General features: G+C 29.8%; 1 protein-coding gene across 1 annotated transcript; it reads left to right on the forward strand.

Moving 5' to 3' along the window:
- Positions 1-14,328: 14,328 nt before the first annotated feature.
- LOC113374998 (trithorax group protein osa-like) lies at positions 14,329-23,627 on the forward strand. Its single transcript, XM_026614951.1, has 3 exons — positions 14,329-14,382; positions 14,902-14,940; positions 20,868-23,627. The coding sequence occupies exons 1-3, from the start codon at positions 14,329-14,331 to the stop codon at positions 23,625-23,627; spliced, it is 2,853 nt and encodes a 950-aa protein (XP_026470736.1).
- The last annotated feature ends 251 nt before the right edge of the window (positions 23,628-23,878 follow it).

Consider the following 23,878-nt stretch of genomic DNA (forward strand, 5'->3'; position numbering starts at 1 on the left):
ATTGGTTTGCTTTTGGTTCTATGTGTGCACATTTGGACTTTATACATAGAAGGTGAATTTTCAAGTGATACAAAATGAGGCATAAGATTCTGCAGGTTAGTGAATTGGTTCAATTTTTTTTAATCAAAAGTCTATTGTAATTACATTTTATGTATAAATAAATAATGAACAACAACACGGTAAAAATATTATGTGACGACTAGTTTTAAAAATAAAAATAGGAAGTGAAATTCAACAGAATATAATTATAATTGAAATTTCAGATAGGACTTGGTTAGTTTCAATCACATAATTTAATTAACATGGTAGTAAATTTTTCATCCCAGTGAATAAGTGTTTAGGTCGAATTTCGACAAAAATGTCTTATGTCGCGGTATTATGTATTATTTGGAAATTAGTTATTAAATTGAAAAATTATCAAATAGAAACAAAACTTAATAAAGCGCTTTATATAAAATTTAAACCATTAATTTTAAATACACGATATTACACGAGTAATAGAACTTTGAAATCAAGTTTTGCAAAATAGTGAAAATTCTGTTAACCACTTAATATTCACTGGAATGACTGATAATATTTCTGTCAATTAGATAATTAAATAGATCATCTCAAAATGATTAAACCGTTTAAGCTTGATTAAAGTAAATATAAGAATATAATGAATAATATTAATATGAAATAACACATTTGTAGATAAGTACAAAAAGTTTGATTTTTGATACTATGTAACAAAAAATGCAATAAAAAACTAAGGTTAAATTAAATAAAAAAAGATACATGCTTAAATACTGAAGGCCAAACATAAACAACATAGAATAAAAACACGCAAATCAACGAATTGAGTAACGATAATGAATATTCAAAGTAATTCCTTTAAATATTTTATGCAAATTTAAAATTAAACAATTGTAAATTATGACACATTTTATATATTGTAAATATGCAAAACTTTTATAAAAATATATTTTTTTTTTAAGTGTCGACGAAAAATGTTATAAATATATAAAAATTTTGTTTAATTTATTTTATAAATTAACCTTTTAATTATTATTTTTTTTATTTAAGTATTTAAATAAGTTTAAATCAAGTTTTTTTTAATATCATACTTTCTATGATCTATATCAAATTTAATATTATAGTTCCTTAAAGTATGAGCTAGTAAATACAAAATTGATTAAATTGTTTCAAGACAGATAAACAAAAAAAATTAAATTGTCATATTTTCTAACAATACAACTTAATAATTATTTTTATGAGAAAGAGTAAAATGTGCCATATAATGCTAAAATACTAAAAGACATATAATAAAACTAAAGAAATATAAAATAAAATAAATGTATTAAAATTGCAGCACGTTTGGAATCGTAATGAAAATAATTGAAAAATGTCAAAAAAACTATTATTTATTTGTTTATCAGATATTTCTGCATTAGTGTGTAAATAATTTTTAATTTAAATTTGAAGTTCAAATGCCAAATCATTAAATCATCTGAAACAAAGAATATTCCATACAAACAATAACGCTAGACTATTTTCCAAAATATGTTACAACGTTTTCATTTCAACACATTGAAATAATGTATTATATAGATTTAGGTTGATGCAATGTTGGACACTTGAATGAATACAATACTGTTTACTTTTTACATATGCGAATACTTAATGAGATGAATTTGTAACGAAATTTGCAGCAATAGAGTTCTTCGAAGCAGAAAATTCGGACATGTGAAACTTTTGGGAAGATCATACATTTGTTTCGCAAAATAAACTTCTGTGTATTATACTTGAAAGAATAAGATTTCGTAATACTTCGGACAGTTGTCGTTAGTATTTAAATACTGGTACACATCCGACTTTATATACACAATTAAAAATTCAGCAACTTCGTATGTACCTTAAATAATTCGGCAGTACTACTATAATTACTTTTTAATACAATAAAATTGCAATAAAAATTACGTATATCAGTATTAATACATTTATGAATTATTATAAATTATTGGAATGATTTCATGGTTATTGCTTATGTGTTGAAATTTTTATTATTTATTTTTGTCGAGTCTTTGCATGAGAACTTAACCAATAAAAAAAGCTACTGACTTGACTAAATTTAAAAAAAAACTTTACAATAACGTAATTGCAACTCCATATTCGTATAGTAATATTCCTTGAAACATAAATATAAATATGTGTGTATCTATAATGCAGAATGCATAAAATAATAAATGCAATTATTCAGATTCAATAGAGTGGATAAAGTCAACTCGTGCTCAACCAAAATAAACTGCGATGCATTCCTGCACATTTCGTTACTATATTGTGGATAAAGAAACTTTCACTGTCAAGTTTTCCATTTTGCATCGGATGTCCGATAATCGAACAAACATAAATGGCTTATATTAACTGTTTACTTTCTTAAATACCTATAAAAAGTATTAGAAAAGTATTGTATCTACAATTTCAAATAATAGTCATTATCCGAATGGCGGTACAATAGTGACAGGACATAGGCTTTTAGTGCCGTTTTGCAAGTTTCTCAAAATAATTCATTAGACGCCTGATATTGATAAAAGAATCCACTTTTATATTTCACATATAAAAATCCATTCTTTTATATTCCTTTCGATAGTTTATATTATTTTATTAATTATCTATTAAATGTTGAAGTACTAATTATTGTCTATCATTATAGAGACTTGCACTCTAATGCTTCAAAATTTAAATTTTTAAAGTCAAATTATTCGCAAAATTACAATAATGTAATCAATTATTTTAAATTGTTTATATGTAAAATTTGAACCTAATTTATTTATAAATTGGGATATGTTAGTCTTCTGAACAACCAATCCAAAAAACATGAAAAAACATTTTTTTAAATTGTTTATTTACGGCTTTTCAGAACTAGTTATGTTCCATAACCAGGGGTTCTGCGATTCCGCTATTTTTTGTCAAAAAACTTTAATAATTAAATTTCACTTTACATTTGAATATTTGAGTTCAATTACTAAAACGTAAGAATTAGACAATATAGAGTATATTTTCAGTAATAGTTTAATATATAGCATAGTTTAAAATCGCAGAAAACCCGATAATGTAACATAATTAGCTCCAAAACGTCGCAAACTTCAAAAAGTCTTTATTTTTTATATTCAGGAATTAACATTTGGAGGACAAGCATACATTATTACTAAATTAATATCTAAAAAACGTGTGACATTTGACAAAACTGAAAAATACTACAAAATTTAATTTTTTTTTATTTATTTCAAGGGTAAATTGTTTATTTTGAACTTTATTTCATTTTTTGTATTATACCATTAGACGATTTATCTATCTCATCAGTAAATAATGTCATGTCTAATGCTAAAATTCACTTGAACATGATGATACAAGATTAAAAACTAATTAGTAAATAATGTATCAAATGAGGAACATCAAATTCCAAATAAATTTTTTATGAATAACAAAAAAAAGTATAGTTTATTTAATCATATAATTATAAAAACATTAATTTTTTATAATAATATAGAGTATCCAGTAATCGAGAACTGGGAAGTCAAAACTGGTTCGAAAGAAATAAAAAGTTCAAGATACTTATTGTAGATCAATTAGTGCAATTAGCTCCAAATCAATTAACATAATTAGTCTACACTAAGATAGAGGGTTTGAGTGATACTGTTTTCGAAGTTCGTTTATCGTTTTTTTAAATATCATTCATTTCAAAGAAGATATATTTGTTACAGAGATTGTTTCTAAGTTTTTTAAATGTGGGCTAATGGAAGAGAAGTAATTATAATTTTATATAAAAAATAAAAAAATATTCTTATATAAAATTAAAATTAGTGAACTTTTATTATGCCGCATTTAAAAAAATGTTGAAACATCATTAATTTTATACCTATATATATACGCAAATGATATTTTTTGAAAAAAGAGTAAAAAAGTGATATATTCGTAAATAGTCCTTTAGCAAGTAGAGCACGAATATATCTGTTTTGTTCCTTATTCTAAAAAAGTTATATGTATAGAGTAAATATTTTTTGGTAATTTAAAAGCAATGTTAAGTAATAATTTAGTTCGTGATCAATAGTTTCAAAGCAGTAGTCGCAAAACTTTTTAAATCATTACCCCAAAATATTTTTGTATAAGTTGATTTTACCCCATGACAAAAAGCCAAAAATAATTAAATCGGGTCTTTACAACATCTGTCATATTATAATATATAAAGCTTTCCCCAAAAATTTTTAATATTTAATATTTAAATAAATTTTTCCCATTCGGGGTAACTTACCCCGGTTCCCCGATTGCTGTTCTAGAGCAATATATTTATAAATTAAATTATAATCTTTAAGTTTAACTTATCCAGGACTTAATGTTCCTTTAAAGCAGGGCTTCTTAAACCTTTGGCATTCGCAACGCTATTCATGGTTGCGTGTTTCTTGATGGCCTCATACAAATATGTATAAAAAATTGTATGATAAAATTTGTTATAAAACATACACAAATCTAAAATTAAAACTGCATGAAAACCTATAAAATTGTATTTATTATAGTTTCAGTAATAAAAGTGGATTCTGACTGTCTTAATTCGCTCTTGCGCAAATTCGTCTTGAGCTTTAAGTGGCAGGTGATCAATCTTACTTAAACCAATCCTAAACGGCATTTAAATCCAAACTATTTTTTGGAAATCAATATTTAATATAAAATATGTACGAAACTGTATTTTTATCGTTTTTTATAAAATATTTAGAAAATATTTGGCATTAAAATCTCTCGCGACCGCAGAATTTTGCTACGCCAAACGCGCTACGCTCCAAACCCATAGTTTAAAAAGCCCTAATCTAAAGCAATTTTAATTTCATATCAACCTATTAAGTTTTTTTCTACATTTGTCTCGTTTCTAATATATGCAAAGATATAAAACTTCGACGATTAATAAACTTGTAAACAACTAGTAATCTTCCACGTTGTAGAATGGATGCCCTTAATATGAAAGTTGTATTATGACATACCCAAAACGCATGTTATTATTAACAAAATATATTGCTTAAATGCTCAATTTAGTGATTATTTACTGAAGACTACAGAAAATATTGTTCAGTAATATATTAACCACAACAGATGCAATCGGTGTGTTTACTACAATTATTCCTGTTTGTAATAAAATAGGATATGCATTTAATATGAGATATGAGATATAAGAAGCGAATATATTTTTAACTTCCCGTAGGGAAAGTTATAGTAATCGCAAAAAAATCGAAAATGAAAATTTTTATATATCTTTACGTTTCAAAACCTTCTGAACATTTTGGTATACCTTAGAAAAAATGGATGTATGTGTGTGTGTGTGCGTGTATGTGTGTGTTCGGATACAAATTTTCGTCGACGATTTCGGGAACACGGATGAAGCGATTTGAACAATTCAAAAAACATTCGATTCGTATTGATAAGGAGACGTGCTGATTAGTTTTTGGCAAAGGCAGGTCTAGCCGTTCCGAAGATATGGGGCAAAATGTGCCAAAAACGGTAACTCGGTTTTTAAGAGAACGGAGCGTCCGATTTGAATAATTCAAAAAACATTTTACTTGTATTAACAAGATGAAGAACTGATCATATTTTCTAGTAGGTCTAGCGGTTTCGGAGATCTAGTAAAAAAAGTAAAAAAATGCCATTTGGCGGTCAAAAATGTTCATTAGACATATGCACATCAAATTACCAGCTATAGAGATTTTAACAATAAGTATAAATTTTGTTTACATTCCTATGGGTAAAAAAAATAATTTTTGGTACGGGAAGTTCCAGCAATTTGCCTTAAGGCACGATGCCATGCGCCCCACTAGTTTAATATACGCTTTGTAAAATGAATCCAATTTTTTTGATAAGCCCAACAAATTAAAGCCAAATAGAGCGAAGCTAGCACATATCGATGCGGGAGACATAAGCTCAGCTGTATGTAATATATAAAATTTTGAAAGCTTATCTGCACCAATTTTCAGATACAGAACATAGTAAAAATAATCTATAAAAATTTCGAAAAAACGTTTATATTTGCGCGTTATCTAGAATGTCGTAACTTTTAACCTAATTGGCAATAACGACTCCCGCATATTCCGAAGTTTCGCTCGCTATTTGTAGGACATTAATATCAGCCGTGAAAGAACTGGTTATTGGAAAGCGATTCACAAATATGTATTTGCGGGGACGAATGGACCAAAAAGAGATGGTTCAATGTTGTTTATTCGTATACCTTATGAATTGACTGACACGGTTCTTCTTCATCTTACAAGAATCCGTGTGTTTTCACAAACGATATCGGTAACAAGGTCAACAGAGACATAAATATCATAAAATTATAGTTTTTCGTATTGATTAGCAATTATACATGCATCAATGGCATATATACATGCCAAACAACACCGAACCATTAGGTTGAATCTTCATTTATAATTATTCGGATGATAATATTATGCATATGAAGTTTTTTTCCTAAATCAGTTTTGCGCGTTGTATATAGTAAATCTTGATATTTAAAAACTGATGTGTTATCATAAATGCGTATGAAACAACCTACGGAAATTAGAGGCAATGAATTGAACAATGAAGTGAATAGCGAATGGATCATGAATCAATACTGATAATTTCATTAATAACCAGATTTATTTTAGATGCATCTAAAATTTTCTATATTTCAGTACTACTAATTGTATAATTACATTATGACAAATAGGGTAGGTCAGGGGTCCAATTTGACTTTGAGCAATTATAATGAGAAAACCAAACCAATTATATCACACCAAATAACATATCAAACAAACAACTGTCTGACTATATTCAGTAAAACTCCCAGCTAATCCCATCTTTGTAGAAATGTGTTTTAGTTTTTTTATGGGAGGGCCAGGGGCAAACAGATCCAATGTCATATTTTTAATTTTGAAGGTATTTTATGAGATGGTAGCTATCATTCAACCAATGTAAAACATAAATTTATGGATACATTTTTACACAAATAACACTGTATATAAGTATCCAGAGTAGCAGTCACAAAATTTTAATAATTAACCCAAAATATTTTTGTAAAAGTTGGCAAAACCCTATGGCAAAGAGCCAAAAATAATTAAATCCCGTCTTTACAACATCTTTCATATTATAGACCCTATAATAATTTTGAAAAGAAAACATGAACTAAAAATTTAATTTAAATAAAATTATATTTCAATTTAAATTTTATTGAAGCTGACTACTGCATAGCTAATAAAGTAAATATCAATCAAAAACATATTCTTTTTATCCCTAAACATTAAATTTTTTCCCATTTGAGCCAATTTACCCCGGTTTCCCGATCGCTGTTCTAGAGCAATATGCAATATTAAAAAAAATATTATTTTGTATTTCAATATATATGTATAAAATTTTTGTATTTCAATATATTTTGTATAAAATATGTTCTTGATCTGGTATATGGTCAGAAATATTCACCAGTTGAGTCGAAATAACTATTTATTCAATTTATCGCTTGTAAAATTACTTTTTCTAACTTAAACAAGTTATTTTTATTAACTATTTTTTATCGTTACACCTTTGTCAGTGTAAAGGTTCAGTTGGTCCTTTTTACTCTACTGACGTATAAGCTCTTATAAAAGTTATAATTATCTCACTGCAAATAAAAAATTGAAAGAAAATTGAAGAGCGTTCATCAATTGGTATACTAAAAACCTACATTGCAAATAGATGTTCAAAATAGAATGATTTAATAGCTATATTTGCCCACCAAGCCACCATAAAACAACAAATTTTAAATGGGTGATTTGTTCAACAACAGTACCTCAATAGCAGTAGTGACACTGCTGTACGGAAAAGCGATCTGTCCAGTACAGAATAGACAACAACATATAAGGCCCAAGCAGAACAATATATTTCGAGATTTTACAGCCATTATCAATCAAAAATATTAAAAAAGAATAAAAATTACACTTCCAAAAAATTAAAAATTAGAACAATAAATTAGAATTCTCAATAACTTAAATCAGAGTTATAAATGATGAGAGTAGACAACACTCGTGCATACAAGTGGACATATAAATGACGCACGTAGCGAAATGATTAATTAAAAAAATTTAACAAATTGAAGAAGTCATCTCATAGATTGACTGGACATACTATTGATTTCACTTTGCATCTTTTACATACAAAATCCTAAAAGTTTAAAATTTGAACTAAATCAAATTGGCAAAAATCTTTAATTCTAGAAACACATTTGATCTCGTTGAGGTGAAAGTGTTAGTGATCTTGGGAATACAGCGAACTGGATTATGTGTGCCCGAGGCATAATGACTATATGAAGTCATGACCATTTATAAATGCAAAACCGGCACAGTTAAAGAGTAAATTCTCTTGTATATCATTTGATGGCTAATAAATCATTAATTCCTTCCTCATGTATTTAACTTGTTCCGATGAAAGTGCATTCATGCCCGAATGGAAGCGATTAGTTCGTTCAGCCACATAAATGTCAGTAGGTACTGCACGATTGATAAAACTCACCGAATTTATTGTCAATTTGAATAAATGGGCTCGTTACGATAACAAGGTAACTGAAATTTTTTGCTCTAATCAGTACGAGCTTAGATTTTTTCTTGCAGCACTTTGAGACGGCCGAAGCTTGGGTAATGTTAAAATATTACCCAGAACGATTAGTGATGGTTAGAAATATTTTACAAACTGTTCAATACTAATATTTAAAAGATATTCGCAATTTTTTTGGAGGTATATTAAAATTGGAATAAATTCAGTCTTCCTGATTTTAAAAACCTATTTTATTTGTGACAATCTCTATGCAAAGAGCAGAGAAGTTTCAATGCAATTGTCATATATTGCACCATTTATTTAAGTACATATTCATATTTTGATTGTTTTACTAAAAACCCTTCCGAAAAATCACATAAGGTTTGTAATGCAATTATTAAAATTTATAAATTTAATATTATTTAAAATTAATGATTATAAGTACACAATCACAAGTCACTCAAAAATCTTCATATAAGCTGATTAAAACTAAATGACATTTTGAAATCTAATTAAAATTGATTAGATACCAAATAGCATTAGTCAAATGCTATTATGTATTTTGTGCGTAGTTTTATCTGTAAGATCTATCGAAGTCTGCAAGTCTTATATTGCATAAAGATATAATTCCTAGTGAAAGGAAATATTATACAGTCTTTACGTATAGATTAAGTATTGCCTCTAACATTTCAGAGTGTTTTCAGACTTGTTTCTGATTAACTGCGCCCTTTAAAATAGAATTTAATTTGGAAGGAAAAACCTGCATTTATATTGATATGAGTGGTTGCTTACAAATAAATGTGCAAGCTTGTAAAAATGGTTACACCATACATCAATTTAAATCTTATTTAATGCTCAAAAGTTTACTCCATGACTTTTATTGTTTCAAACAAACTATTTTGCAACACATCGAATATGTAGAAGCTAATACCAAGAGTGTCAAATATAAGAAGATACACTCTACTAAAATAATGGATATTATTAATAATGAATAATGAAAATAAAAAAACAACTCAATTACACCATCTAATTATAGAATGCAATCCGAAGGAAGAAAAATACAATGCAAATTAATGCATATTGAATAACTCGAATTCAAATCCTTATTGCATGAACAAAATTTGATATACAAACATTCTTAATTTTCCATTGTTAGGCTACATTCAAGTTTGAGAAAAAACTTCACTTGTAAGGTAGAGTTTAGGACTTAACGGTCCGAGGGTAAAAAGATCCACAACCAATAGATCATAAACAAGTAAAGTTAGGATTTTTTAAAACAACAATATAAGGGGTAGTAGAAGCAGAGGGAAAAGATGTGTAATCAGCGATTGCCTTAAATCAAGCAACGTTGAAATCAGGAGTTAAAAGGCCATGTTTGAACATCTATAACAAAAAAATTTCTTTTATTGTGAGCACTGCTGTTTAGTTTTCGAGACCTTAATATAATTTTGAAGCATACGTTAGTTAATTGTTTTATAAGATGTATTGTTAATTTTAAGTTACTTCAGCAGATTTTTTATATAACTTCTATAAAAGCTTACATGTGGGTGGGGTATAAAGAACCAACTGAACCTTTACCCTGGCAAACGTTAAATAAAAAATAGTAAAAAAATATAAATTCGGTTAAAAAGGCAATTTTACAAGAAATCAATTAAGTGACTATTCAAAAATTGCCGATGAATATTTCTGATAAAATACTAGATCAAGGTTATGTGCAGTGTTATCTTTGTAAAAAATATGCTCATGGAATTTATATTTTGCATTGGTCCAATATTGTAACTATTATTTCGTAAAATCCCTTTGAAGTTAAAAAGAATACATTGGATCTATTTGCCCCCTGGCTGTCCCATTATACTTCGCCTGTGTGGTAACAATTTAAAAAACACATTTCTATAATTAGGAATTAAATGGTATTTTTACTGAACATAGTACTACAGTTGTTTATTTGATACGTGTTATGTGTTGTGATGTAGTTTATTTGGTTCAGCTAGCATAATTACCCCTAGCTGTCCCATTTTACCCCGCTTATGTGGCAAAAAGGGACAGATGACGAATTTTAAAAAATAGTGAAACAATCACATTTCTATAATTAGAAATTAACTGGGATTTTTACTGAACATAGTACTACAGTTGTTTGTACTTTGTGCTCAGCCCTAACCTATTTTATAAATTGCTTGATCGAAGATATTTACCGAATATACCGTAGTACTAATAACAATAGAGAAGGATAATTAAAGCCGCCCAGGGAGAAATACAAAAATCCAAATTTTTCATTTTAAATTATGTTATGTGGTCAGGGAATAATTTGCAATCGATCAAGAAATGAAATCTCGAAATTCTACCTATATTAAAGCGATCATAATAAAAGTGATTTTTGCATATTTAATTATAAATAAATAAATTGTTTTCACTCGGAACTAGTAAAAGGCACCCACTGGCTGGTGGTAATAGAAAAGCGCTAATACATTTATTACTGTTAAATAGAAGATAATTAATATTGTTCTCGGTACTTGCTTGAAAGGCGTCAAGCTTTTCAGATTACTCTGTGCGGTACCTTTGCGGAGAACAATGTCAAGTTTGTAAAATGTAACGAGAGCCAATAAAACACTTGTTGAACGCTCGAATAGGCACAGGAACATTAAAATGAATATAACCATGCATCACGCGCAAGCACATGGCCGATTTAAATGTCAACGGTGCTGACGACTAACGACCACAAAAGTATAAGAGTTGCATATATAAATTACATGACAGCATAGCTAGTTAATTTCCAAAAAGGTATGTAATTCAGATCGCCACCTTATGGTAAATTATTGGTATTGTGGGCAGTATGATTGAAGTTGTTTTGCGCCTTATTTTCGTGTTCGTTCATATATATATATATATATATATATATATATATATATATATATATATATATATATTAGGGTGGTCCTTAATATGGACATTTTCGAAATTCCTTGCTCCCAAGGGCTCAAATGGTCCCAAAAATAAAAATAAAATAAAATTTCTCTTAAAGTTTTAGCTCTTAATATTAACGTTTAGATAGAGCGCAATTCAATCAAAATTTTGTATGGAAATAGCATGGAACAAATGAATCCATAAAACTCATTCATTTGTTGCTAAGTTATACCTAAAACATTTTTTTTTTTAAATTTTCAAAATGTTTTCCATGCTCTTTCCATACGAAGTTTGATTGAATTGCGCACTATCTAAACGTTAATATTAAGAGCTAAAACTTTCAGAGAATGGTTTTTTATCAATTTGGAACCATTTGAGCCCTGGAGAGCAAGGAAATTCGAAAATGACCATTTTAAGGACCACCCTAATATATAAATATTAATCTAGAATGATCACGATGATCGTATAAAGATAAACTACCCACAAGATATTTTTTTTGAAAATGGCGACTGTCTGAAAAAAAACTTTTTTGATATTCTCGAATTCTTTAGTAATAGTCACAACCAGAACGTAGTTTATATTGAAGAGAATCTATAAACAAGACTTTGTAAAAAATTTAAGTAAATCGGTTCAGTAAAAGTTGAGAAATCGTGGGTGTCGTAAAAAAGACAGTCGAGAAAAACTCGTTTTAAGTTTTGCGGTGGAGGATTGTCGTGGTCAAACAGCTATACGCCCACGAATAATTTACATTTTGAAAAATCATCTTGCACACATATTCTTGAATTGTTACACTTCAAAAATATCCAAAACAAAAACAAAATAGTTTTGAAAAAAATTCTTTTTTTTCTATTTATTTTGAACAAAGAACTATAACAATGAACTATGCAATTAGATAGCAAAAATTCCAATTAGCGCATTCACAAATATACATGTTTTAGAACTACCCTTGAAATAAAACATCTACTAATGTATCCAATATTGTTATTTCCTATATAATTATTTATTAAATAACCTTGCGTGAAATCCTATTTATCACATTATACGACCGTAGATTTAGAGATCATTGTTTAGAGTTTTCTATATTAAAAATTACTTATTAAAGAAATTAGCCGGTAACAGCATCACTTAAATTTTTACAATGAGGTACAAAAATACATGTTATAATGCAATACGATCAAACGATATGGTAGAAAACAAGAATTGTATTCTAATTGTAATCTTATATTCAAAAATATTGAATTATTTTGAATAATCATAGATAAGTGCATTATACATTTTACAATTATACACCGTAGAATCGTGAAATATGAAAAACGTATATAATTAATGAAATTCATATGTTAATTAAATAATAATAATATTAATAATTTAATAATTAATTGTCCTGTGACAAAATGATCTAAAGGTTTAAAGGTTTGTGTATGAAGATATTCTATTACAATTTAAATATTAATTGCATCAAATAATTAATAAAACATTAATATTTAGGTAAATGTGGATAAGTTTCTGCCAGATCATTGGATTAAAAAAAAAGTCACATAATGTGAGGTGAAAATTAGAAATAAATTTTCATTATATTGCACGTCACAATAAACTTTAGAATAATAGCTAAGTTTACCAAATTTATCTGGCGACACCAAAATAAGTGGACTATAGTTTAAATGCCTTACAGATACTAAACACCAGTGCCCCAGCTAAATTTCAAGTGCAACGGAACAAAAGTTAGCGATACAAAACAATGGTCTCGAAAAGAAGCATAAATTACGTTCTACAATCGGACAATTATTTATTTTCCCATGCAACCAGCCGAAGTCTCGAAGACGTGATATAAGCGTTCGAAGATCAAAAATGTAGGCCACCTTTTATACGGCAGATATGCATATAAGAAAATTCAATTATATTTGTAATAAATAAAAATCACTTACAATTTTCATGTTGCACGGCTTGCAATTCCGTCGAACTTTTTCTTCCTGAAATAGAAAATATACATTGAATACAGATAAGAGATTTATCAGACAACTCAGACAGACAACTCTGATAGACAACTTTATATAACATTGTAATCACAATTATAATTATAAAATAGATATATATATATATATATATATATTTAATTGTCAATTATAATTATTGGTTTAATTAATTTCACATTCACTCTAAAAGTATATGTAAATATTTGACTCATTAAACTCAAACTTATATGCATCATTTCACATTTGTTAAAATCTCTAACAATGTATATAGAATGTGCGAAGATCATAAAGTAACATATTTGCTTGGAAGAAAGTTGTTTCGTTTCCGAAGAAGAAATTTCTTTGCAGCACACATCAAACTGTGTCAATTCACATACTACTACTTATAAAAGCTATATTTAAAATTTTCAAAAACTCATCCTATTTATTCAATTAATAGGTTTTCTAAAATGATCCTGATATTCGATAATTATTATGATTTAACGATTCCTTTCATTGATACTATTTCAATAGAGCATTGATTTTTAAGGAAACCACTAATCAATAAATTTGGATATATATATATATATATATATATATATATATATATTTTTTTATTATTATTTTCATTATTTTTGAATACTAGTACCTTACTTCTCTTGACAAAACTTTGAAACTTTACGGGTTTAGTCTTCATCAGTAAGTGGTTTACGCCATGTTTTCATTAATGATCAGAATACATATCAAAATATATAAATAACATAATTTTTTTATTATATTCAATATGATGCCTAATTATTTAAGAGTCATATAGTAACAATAAAATATGATATGAATGATCCAATATTCTATCGAACGGAATAAAGATCATAATGTCCAATGATTTGAAGATTTAGTTATTGGTAATATTAACATGACCATTTTTATTTTAAATCCAGAAAGCAAATTTGCAGGTATGGGGGCTGTTGTAAAATAATTTAAAAAAAATTATACATGGCAAGTAATTTGAGTATAATAAAAAAGAGTTTTCTTTACAAAATAAATATTTTTTGAAAAATAATCAGAAAACAACGATTTACATTTTTTTAATTCCTGTATAAAATTCTTCAAAATTTACTTCCTAATCAACTTAATAAGGGTGCGTCCAATCACGTGAGGTTTTTAAGGAGAGGGGGGGTTTGACAAAAAATCACAAAATATCACATGGGAGAGGGAGGGTATGGTAAGATATCACGTGTATTTATTTTTTAGTTGATTTTTTTTTAGAAAAAAATCAAACATTTTCAGAAAAAAACTCAAAAATTTTAGTTTTTTTTCACGCAACTAAAAATACACGTGGTGTTTGGTTGGGGAGGGGGAGTAATTTTGAATATCACCACGTATCACCAAGGAGGAGGGGGGGTTTAAAAATCCTTAACAACTCGCTCACGTGATTAATGGACGCCCCCAATATCGCTTTAGTGTATTTCGTAGCGTATTTTGATAGGCACATTTACTTTATTCAAATTTTATAAAACAAATTTTTGTTGAAATATAATGAAAATAAGAAAAATAAGAAAAAAAATGAAAATGAGAATAAGATATTTTAAAAAGGCGGAACAAACTCGGACAAAGAGCAGAATCCGCAACAAATGTTGTTTCTAGAAAAATCCGTTAAGCTTCGTAGAAGTTCAGAACTGTTCAAGCCAATCCGGGACGTATGGTCACCTTAGAAACTTAAAAGTCCAATACAAAATTTTATTCGGTTGAACTATATCGCAATGCAATTCTACAACTACGATAACTAATATTTTTAAATAATTTCAAGAAAAAAAATATTTTTTTCATTTTATATGACTCAGACAGTTTTTTTAAGTGGATCGTCTGGGCTACGATGCATTGTTATGAATCAGATTAAAATCTTTTTGCATCAAGGTCCGAACCCGTCTCAAGTTCATCTAAAACTAGATGAAAACCGCGAATGGTATATATTAGATTATATCTGATTTGAATATGCGCCAGTGCACAATAGAGCGTTGCTGTAAATTGCGTTCTCGTGGTGATAAAAGTGATAAGATGCAAGGCACGTATCGTAGTAATGTACACTACACACTTTGGCGTGACTAAGTCCAAATGTTAATTGCATGTATATATGTCCCTATATACCTATATGCACTTGTTGAATGCATTCCTTTGTAAACTTTCACGCAAACGCCATCAGACTGATTTGCTGATTAAATGGTGACATATTGAGTTGGTTTAGAAATAAATGATCCCATTTGAAAATTTACGTCTTGCTTGGTAATTTATTGTAAATTTGAAGTTATTAATTGAATCTCACAATACATAGACACTTTCGATACGAATATACAAATATCCTGTTGCTGTAATAAAGTCATCCCGGTCAACTCGAACTTCGGCCAAGAGTGTAGTGGCTGTGTCAAATTTTTCTCTAATATTAGAGATAACTATCGAACAACTAAAAATATGAAATAAATAAATATAAAATATTTGAAATAAAATTTCACCAATTTCAAACACACGATTTTACAGTATTCAAACTTTTGATCCACGCTTTAAAAAATAGTGAAAATGGTTCTACCACTTATTCACTGGGATGCCATATATATAATCAGTATATTTATATTTGTTGTTTTTAAAATTGATTGTTATTTTACAGCAATCAGTATTATTAGATGTTCTATAAGCCGTATTGAGCACTGCTTATTACTAAGATTGTTACTAAGATATGAAAAAGTATTCCAATAATGGTCCTTGTGTGAAATAATATTTTGATTTTCAATACTAAAAGCTTTTAGAAGGCAACACCAATGTTACCTTTTTAATTGGATTATTACAGTAATTCTAGTAAGGTCTATTTTTAATTGGAAACATCACTATCTATATTTTCAAGCGAAAACCTATGTCAATACTGCTCGACATTAGGTTTGATACCGGTCCGAGACTCTTAATTGAAATTACATAGCTCCACGAAGGAGCCCTATTGATTATGAAGAAAAATATCGCCAACCATAAAGAGTTCATAATCTATAGAAATTACATCTATTCTTAGATTCTTACTGATAAATGAATTAAAAAAATCCATCAAATAACTATAAGATGAAAAGTCAACTTCATTAACATAGCTTTGGTTATATTTTATTTTAGAAAATAACCCGTATTTTTCAAGTTAAATATTTATTAAAATTATTAAGAAGTTTTAAATGAGATATAGACATTCTTTAGAATTTAGATGATAAACTCTTTATAACCTTTATAAACGGAGTATAATTTTTACTTATTCATTACAATTATAAATTGAAAGGAGCATAATATAAATGCAGGTTTCTTATTGAATTTATCACATATTGTTGTCAAATTGAATATTCAATAAATAAACATAGCAATGTGCCTTCACCGTTCCCACATTTCTCACACGAAGATATGTATTTTCTAGTAATTATTAACAATTTCGAATCTCACCCAAGTGTTAATACAAATACATTAGATACACTCCTATCATAATCTGTTTTTCCCAAGGTTGTCATTTTATTTATAAGTTTTATATCACAAAACACGATGATAATTAATCTTCAGTAATAAGAATAAAACTTGGTAGGTAAGGCAGAAACTTATACATACGAGTAATTGTTTTTTGTAGACAAAAGTTGAACTAAAAATGTTGTTATTTGACCGGATTCATGAAATACATACGGTTCATAAATTTATTTGTTGTAGTTCCTCCAGTTAGCAAATTTTATACTTCATAAAAGACGGTTGGGGTAAAATTAATATAGGCACATTCAGTATGAAATTTGAGCAACAAAAGTAGAATTGTAATAAATATTTGAAAGCTTATCTTGATTATTTCTATATTTTGTAATATTCCATTCTTTAAAAATATATTTGCATTATGTTCCAATGAAATAAAGAAGTTTAGAAACCCACTTTTGCTTTTTTATATTATATACTTTCATTTATTAAAAAAAAGTCATATAGTCAATGGCTTTGGCCTTTGCGGCAATATAGTGATCATTTTCAGAGTAATAAAATAAGATCAACAGGTATTAAGATATAAAAGATTAACTTTCGTACACTTTCTTCTGTTGTAAAAATGACAACAGCGAGATCTAAATGAGACCGCACACGGTTAATATGTAACATTCTAAAAGTCTAGGTAACTCAGAATTATTAAAGATTAATAATAATTATTTTACAGTTGTATATAGAGACTTTTAAATGCACGTAGTAGAGATAATATTTAGTTAATGGTCCAACACCAAACATTTTTTTAATACTAGTTAAGAACTTGCTGAACTAAATTACATTTTTCATCATCGGACATCTAATTATATGTCACACCGGAATTTCACCTGATGTATTTATAGTGATGTACTGACAGTGAAACTCGGTTCTTATTATAAGATAATTAAATATATTTGGAAAAAATTTAAAAAAAAATATACTAGAAATTATGTGCACAATATAATACAATCAAAAACGCATTTATTTTATTTTTACATATGTGATTAGTTTACTATTGTGCATGATGTTTATGTACTTGATACAAGGTTTTGTCTTGTACCCTGTAAAAAAACAATATAATACTCTGATATATTAAGAGTAATGAATTATTTCAATTTCGGTTCTACAAACTGCTAATTAAATCGCTAATTATTTAAGTCACGTGCTGAATAAAAACAAAAGGAATAATTCTGTTTAATCATCATCAAAGAACATTTTCAAATAACTGCTTTATAAACGCTTGATTGCACTTTCGAATTATTACCAGTCAGAGAAATTAATGATGATCGACGGCGTTAGAGGAGACGATATTCTCGGTAATAAAATTTCAACTAATTAAAATGATGAATCAGATTAAGAATTATTTTCGATAATGACATAAATTCTTTGGATTTACTATAAACCACAGTGTCAGTTTTTAAAACATGCGGTTCATAATTTGCATTTGAAATTTAAATTTAGAAACCCAGATGACATCGTTAACTCATGAAGATTCTGATTTGGTACATATCAAAATGTTTTTGAAAAAAGTTACTGTGGCGTATGAATTCGAGATAATTGAATTTTATCTTCTTGTTCGTTCGGAAAAATAATAGATTTTTTTATATTTTTACCAGACATCAGAACTTAACAATTCTATGAGTTGTTATAGTGAATATTCTCTTTAAGTACGACGCTTTTCAGAAGGTACCGAAGTATTGATGTTTTTTGACCAAAGTTCTAGGGCCTTGATGTATATATTACAATATGTTAAAAATCTTACTTTGTATAAGCTATTAATAACAAAAGTTAATGGCTCGTTTACTCGATTAAAGAGACTCATTTACAAAATTTAATTATAAAGTTATACTTCCGATTGATCAGCAAAATTCACACAAAAATTTCATATTGGCTGATGTCTTTGTTAAAAACTGCCATGCGGCGCTTGATTTATGGATATATTTTATATCGATAAAATCAATTAAATTTAACGGAAGTAAATACAACTACATGCTCTTGAAATCACTCAATAAAATTTACACGAACAGTTGTGCTTGGTAATGTGAGTTTTGTAAGTATTTTAAGAACGCTTAAATATCACTACGGAATCTGCAATGTGATAAAAAACATTGTTGAAATATCAACAGCAAAATGATAATTTGAATTTATCTCGTAGAAAAGCTAGGGGCTTAACAGTTTTTTTAATTAATAAATCTTAAGATCCACTGATTATATTCTACAAAATAGTAAAAATAATTTCACAACTGCTGTTCATTATCTTACAATTGATCATTTTCTGAAAAAAGTGCGGTGTTACAACTAACCTCGTGGTTGGGGCTAGTTGTAACCTCTACTAAGTAAAGTAAAAACGACAAAATACCGCTGATAATTTATTCTTTATTTATTTTTAAGAAAATTGACTTGTTTTTAAGTAATTTCATAAATCAACGCAAACTATATAATAATAATTAATACACGGTTTAATGCTCAATCGAGACATTTTTTTTTTAATCGTTCAAGATCCTATTGTAAAACGTCTTTTATTAGTTACCCCTGTTACAGATAGCCGAATTTGCAGAATTTGTGCATTAAAAATAGGAATGGAATATTTTTAGACCTATCAAAATATGATCAGTATAAAATTCTAGAATTTCTAACATAAATATGCTATAATACACGTGCATATATTATACATATAATGTATTAATCACATTATTTATCACATTATTTTTTAAAGATGTATCAAAATGATCAGGAGTCCAAAAGTTCAAGAGTCCTTTTGCAATTTTAATAACTTATTTTGTAAAAAATTAATTTAACTTAAACAAAAAAATAAAATATATATTAGACCACAAATTTTACTATTAATAATTTATGCATAATATCTGAAGGAATTACGATTTTTATTCTGAACAATTTTAATAACTAATTCTGCGCAAAATTAATTTAATAAGATAGACAACTCATAGATCGATTCTGCTACAGAGAACAAGTTTTAATATCAATAATCTTCAGTAAATTTTGCGATGTTGATAAATTCGAATGACCTCTAAAAGCCAGTTCATTGTTAATGAATCTATTAAATCTTATGTGTCGCGGATGTATTTCGTCAGTGAAGAAAGAATGAAAGAAATGAGCTTTCGCGTGTTAAATTTCGGCACCTCAGGCTACATGTAGAAGGTCAGACCGCAAAGTAATTTTTTATGCAGAGGGAACGTACGATTTATTTTATACACGAGTGCAAAACATTAACTTGCACAAAAAAGTACTTTTACTGCGCTCGATTTTACGCTCGCAGATTAATTGCAAACGATATTAATTTTATGCTAATTAATGGATTAATAATATCGAAAAAAATGAATATGAAGAAGAAAAAACTTCTTTTGAACAGATCAATGTGTTAATACAATAATAAAAAATATTTCAGATGAAGAACACAAATAAAAAATACTTGCAATCCTTTCATACTAATATTGAAATATTATTTACTTCAACTCATTTGTATTTGCAGTTTTCATTTCGATTTCTTGATACCTACTTAGAACAAACTAAATGTGAAATGTTTCGTGATAAGATTGTGATAGCATTAAGGATGTACTTAAGGTCTTCTCCATAAAATATGCTAAACGACGAAAACGCTTGTTTACTTTAAGAACTTTCTTTTCATTAGCGCTACCGATCTTAGGTCGGTCACTGAACTACACGAAGTTTTAGTGTCAATGTCGACAGATAAAATATCATGTGCTTATTTAAACACGATGTTACCATAGAATCATATTTAATTAGACATAAGTATTAATTAATAAACTGAGAGATTGAAAATGTTCATACTCATAATTATGAGTTCTGAATAAAAGAAATTGAAATGAATTTATTCTGTATGTAATCCAATGACATAAAAAATAATTCGAAAAAATGTTTAAATAAATCATGTAACCATATTATAAATTTCATTTTTTGCTTTTACAGATAGCACTGTTATGTGCTCTGCTGTCGAGCCCTGCATTTGCGGTTGTCAATAGTGTTGACTCAAAAAACACAACAAGACGTGAAGCTCCATTAGATGATTCATTAGCTATTGCTGATACATACGGACCTCCCTTAAAACCAGACCTAGGACTTCCTGCGCCAGTCTATGGTGCACCCGATCAAGCTCAATACCCTGCACCACCGCCAGATGTACCACCACCACCAGGTCCAGCGCCAGTTTTCTTAGCTCCGTCATCAGGCTACGGTTTGCCATCAGAGGATCCGGCACCTTTATTCGCAGTGCAACAAGAAGGAAATCCTGCAACTGTATACGGTCCTCCTGAAAATGTTCCTGCTCAAGTATATGGTGTTCCAGAAAATATTCCTACACAAGTATATGGTTCTCCCGAAAATATACCTTCACCAGTATATGGAGTTCCATCGGGTCCTCCCGCGCCTGTATACGGTCCTCCTCCTTCAGTGCCATCTCCAACTTATGGAGTACCCTCAGCACATCCAAGCCCTGCTTATGGACTGCCAAAACAAAATTATGGCCCTCCACATTTTAGCGGACCGCCGAAAGCCCATTACGGACCACCTCATAAATATTCATACAAATTTCCACAAAAGTTACACTTTGGACCACCAAAAGGTCATTATGGACCACCGCCTAAATACGGAAGACCGCTCAGACCAAAGTTCAATCATCCAGTATTCACTTATGGACCGCCCGGAAAACCTTTGGGTCTCCATGGCCCACCTGTAAAACCTCATGGTCAAATAAATTTTGCATATGGACCTCCAATACCAAAACCAAGCGCGATCTACGGACCTCCTTCACAAGTCAATTTTGGATTCCATCAACAAAGTGGTAGTTATGGTCCACCCCCGCCACCGCCAAGTGGTAATTATGGCCCACCACCAAGTACCAATTACGGTCCTCCAAGTGTAAGTTACGGACCACCGCCGAGTGCTAATTATGGTCCGCCGCCAAGCAACAATTATGGGCCACCACCATCCGCACCTAGCGGAAATTATGGACCCCCGCCCACAGCACACTATGGACCACCACATCTCACAGCACCAATTGGCCCGCCACATCCTGGAATTCCTGCTCCCCCCACACCTCCAGAGATTAAGTACGATGGTTGGCGTCCGATACCAGGAGTATCGGTATCCTCAAGTCATTCGTCTCATAGTTCTCATGAATCTCACGAAGGCCAGATAAGTCAAGGGGGTCACTCCGGTTTAGAATTACAATACGGGTTACCAGTACATGGACCAGTACAATTCACGGGTCATGGAGAAGGCCAAGCTCTTCATCAAGAAGGCGGCGGCTTAACGGGATATGCAAATGGATATTCCTCATCACACGGATCTAACCAATTTGCACAAGCTGCGGGTATTGCTTTAAGTGGAGATACTACAATATCATCACATGGAAATAATGGCTTAGCCTTTAATGGTGCTGAATCACATGGAAGCGATCATTTGAATGGAATCGATTTATCTTTATTGACAGGATCTCAACATCAAACATTAACCCAATCTAATGCCATATTCGAAGCTCACATCACTGATAATGTGCCAATTCAGGGACCTGTGTATACCCCACCTCCTGCACCTATTAGTGGAGAAGAACATAATCAAGCAAGTATTACAACATTCAAAAATGAAGAATTTGCATCCAATGACTTAGGATCGGGTAAAGATACTTATGGTGCGCCTCCAGTAGATTCGTTCTCTCCTGAAGGATTATATCCTCCATCGCCAAGTCAAGGTCAGCATCATCAGCATCATCAACATCATCAACATCATCAAAGCCACCACCATCATCAAAATTATCAGGATCATCAACATTCTGGATTAGCATTACAATATGGCACTCCAAGTGGACAGCTAGGATGGGGTCCACAAGGAACACAACCTCGCCGGCCACTTGTATTTGGAGAACCAGTGCCACCAGGTCTAATAGATTCTATCGGTAAAAGCGTGCAACATTTGGACAACTTTGGAATAAATAATTACGAGAAACATAGTAGCAGCATTTACTTACCACCACCGGTCGGCGGTCCACAAGCACTTCCGTTACAGCAACACTCAATTTCTAATTGCCCTCATCAACCTTTGCAAACTTCATACGGAACACCTGCTATTGGTCAAACTGACTTGGAATCTCATCTTCGTGCTGCCACACAAGCATTGGCTGAAGATTTAGCACCACCAGAACAGCAAATTGCTCATTCAGAAAAACAAGTAGTAAAAGTGGTAAAATCAGAAAATGAGCAATCAGAAAGCAAACAAGTGGAATCTGCAGCAAGTCCACTTGAAGGCGAGCAACAACCCCGATCTGCAGCATTAACAAGCAGTTCGCAAAATTCTATGTATTCTTCTCAAGGTTCTTTAATAACTGGTGCCCAAAACTCGCAACATGGATTTATAGTGCCAGTACAAGGTAATCTTGGATCGTACACTCTACAAATTCAATCCGCCGATGGCCTGAGTGGTCCATCAGGTGAACATGGCAGCGTTCCACACGAACAATTGTTATCAGAAGGCCTTTTGCAATCCATTCTGCAAGCGATTGAACAACCGCAATCCAAGCACGAAGTGCGCCCGAGTATCGGATCAGTGGTACAAAGTGAAGAATTTGTGCACCCCGTACCACCACCCACGTCCAGTTCTCCATCTCAAAACGAAGTAGCTGTTTATTTGAAAGACCCAAGCAAGTCAGAGGAAACGACAAAAAATGATCACTAAAAGTGATTTATATCGACTGCCTAATTTATGTTATGTTATTTATGAGATTAGACTTTTGAAGTGTGAAATAGATTTAACTAAATATTACTAGTATCATATTTATTCAATTGCATAAGAAATACGTGTGCGAATATTTAATTATTTTGTTGTATATATCCAAATTTTTTACTTACAATTTTAGTGCATAGACAAAATTGTTAGACCAATCTCTAGTAACGTATTTATATGAGTTATTGACTAGTGCCACATAA

The sequence above is a fragment of the Ctenocephalides felis genome, unplaced genomic scaffold, assembly GCF_003426905.1.
Source record: "Ctenocephalides felis isolate EL2017-DRISC unplaced genomic scaffold, ASM342690v1 CF-g0.4_SCAFFOLD_01886, whole genome shotgun sequence".
Taxonomy (NCBI): Eukaryota; Metazoa; Arthropoda; class Insecta; order Siphonaptera; family Pulicidae; genus Ctenocephalides; species Ctenocephalides felis.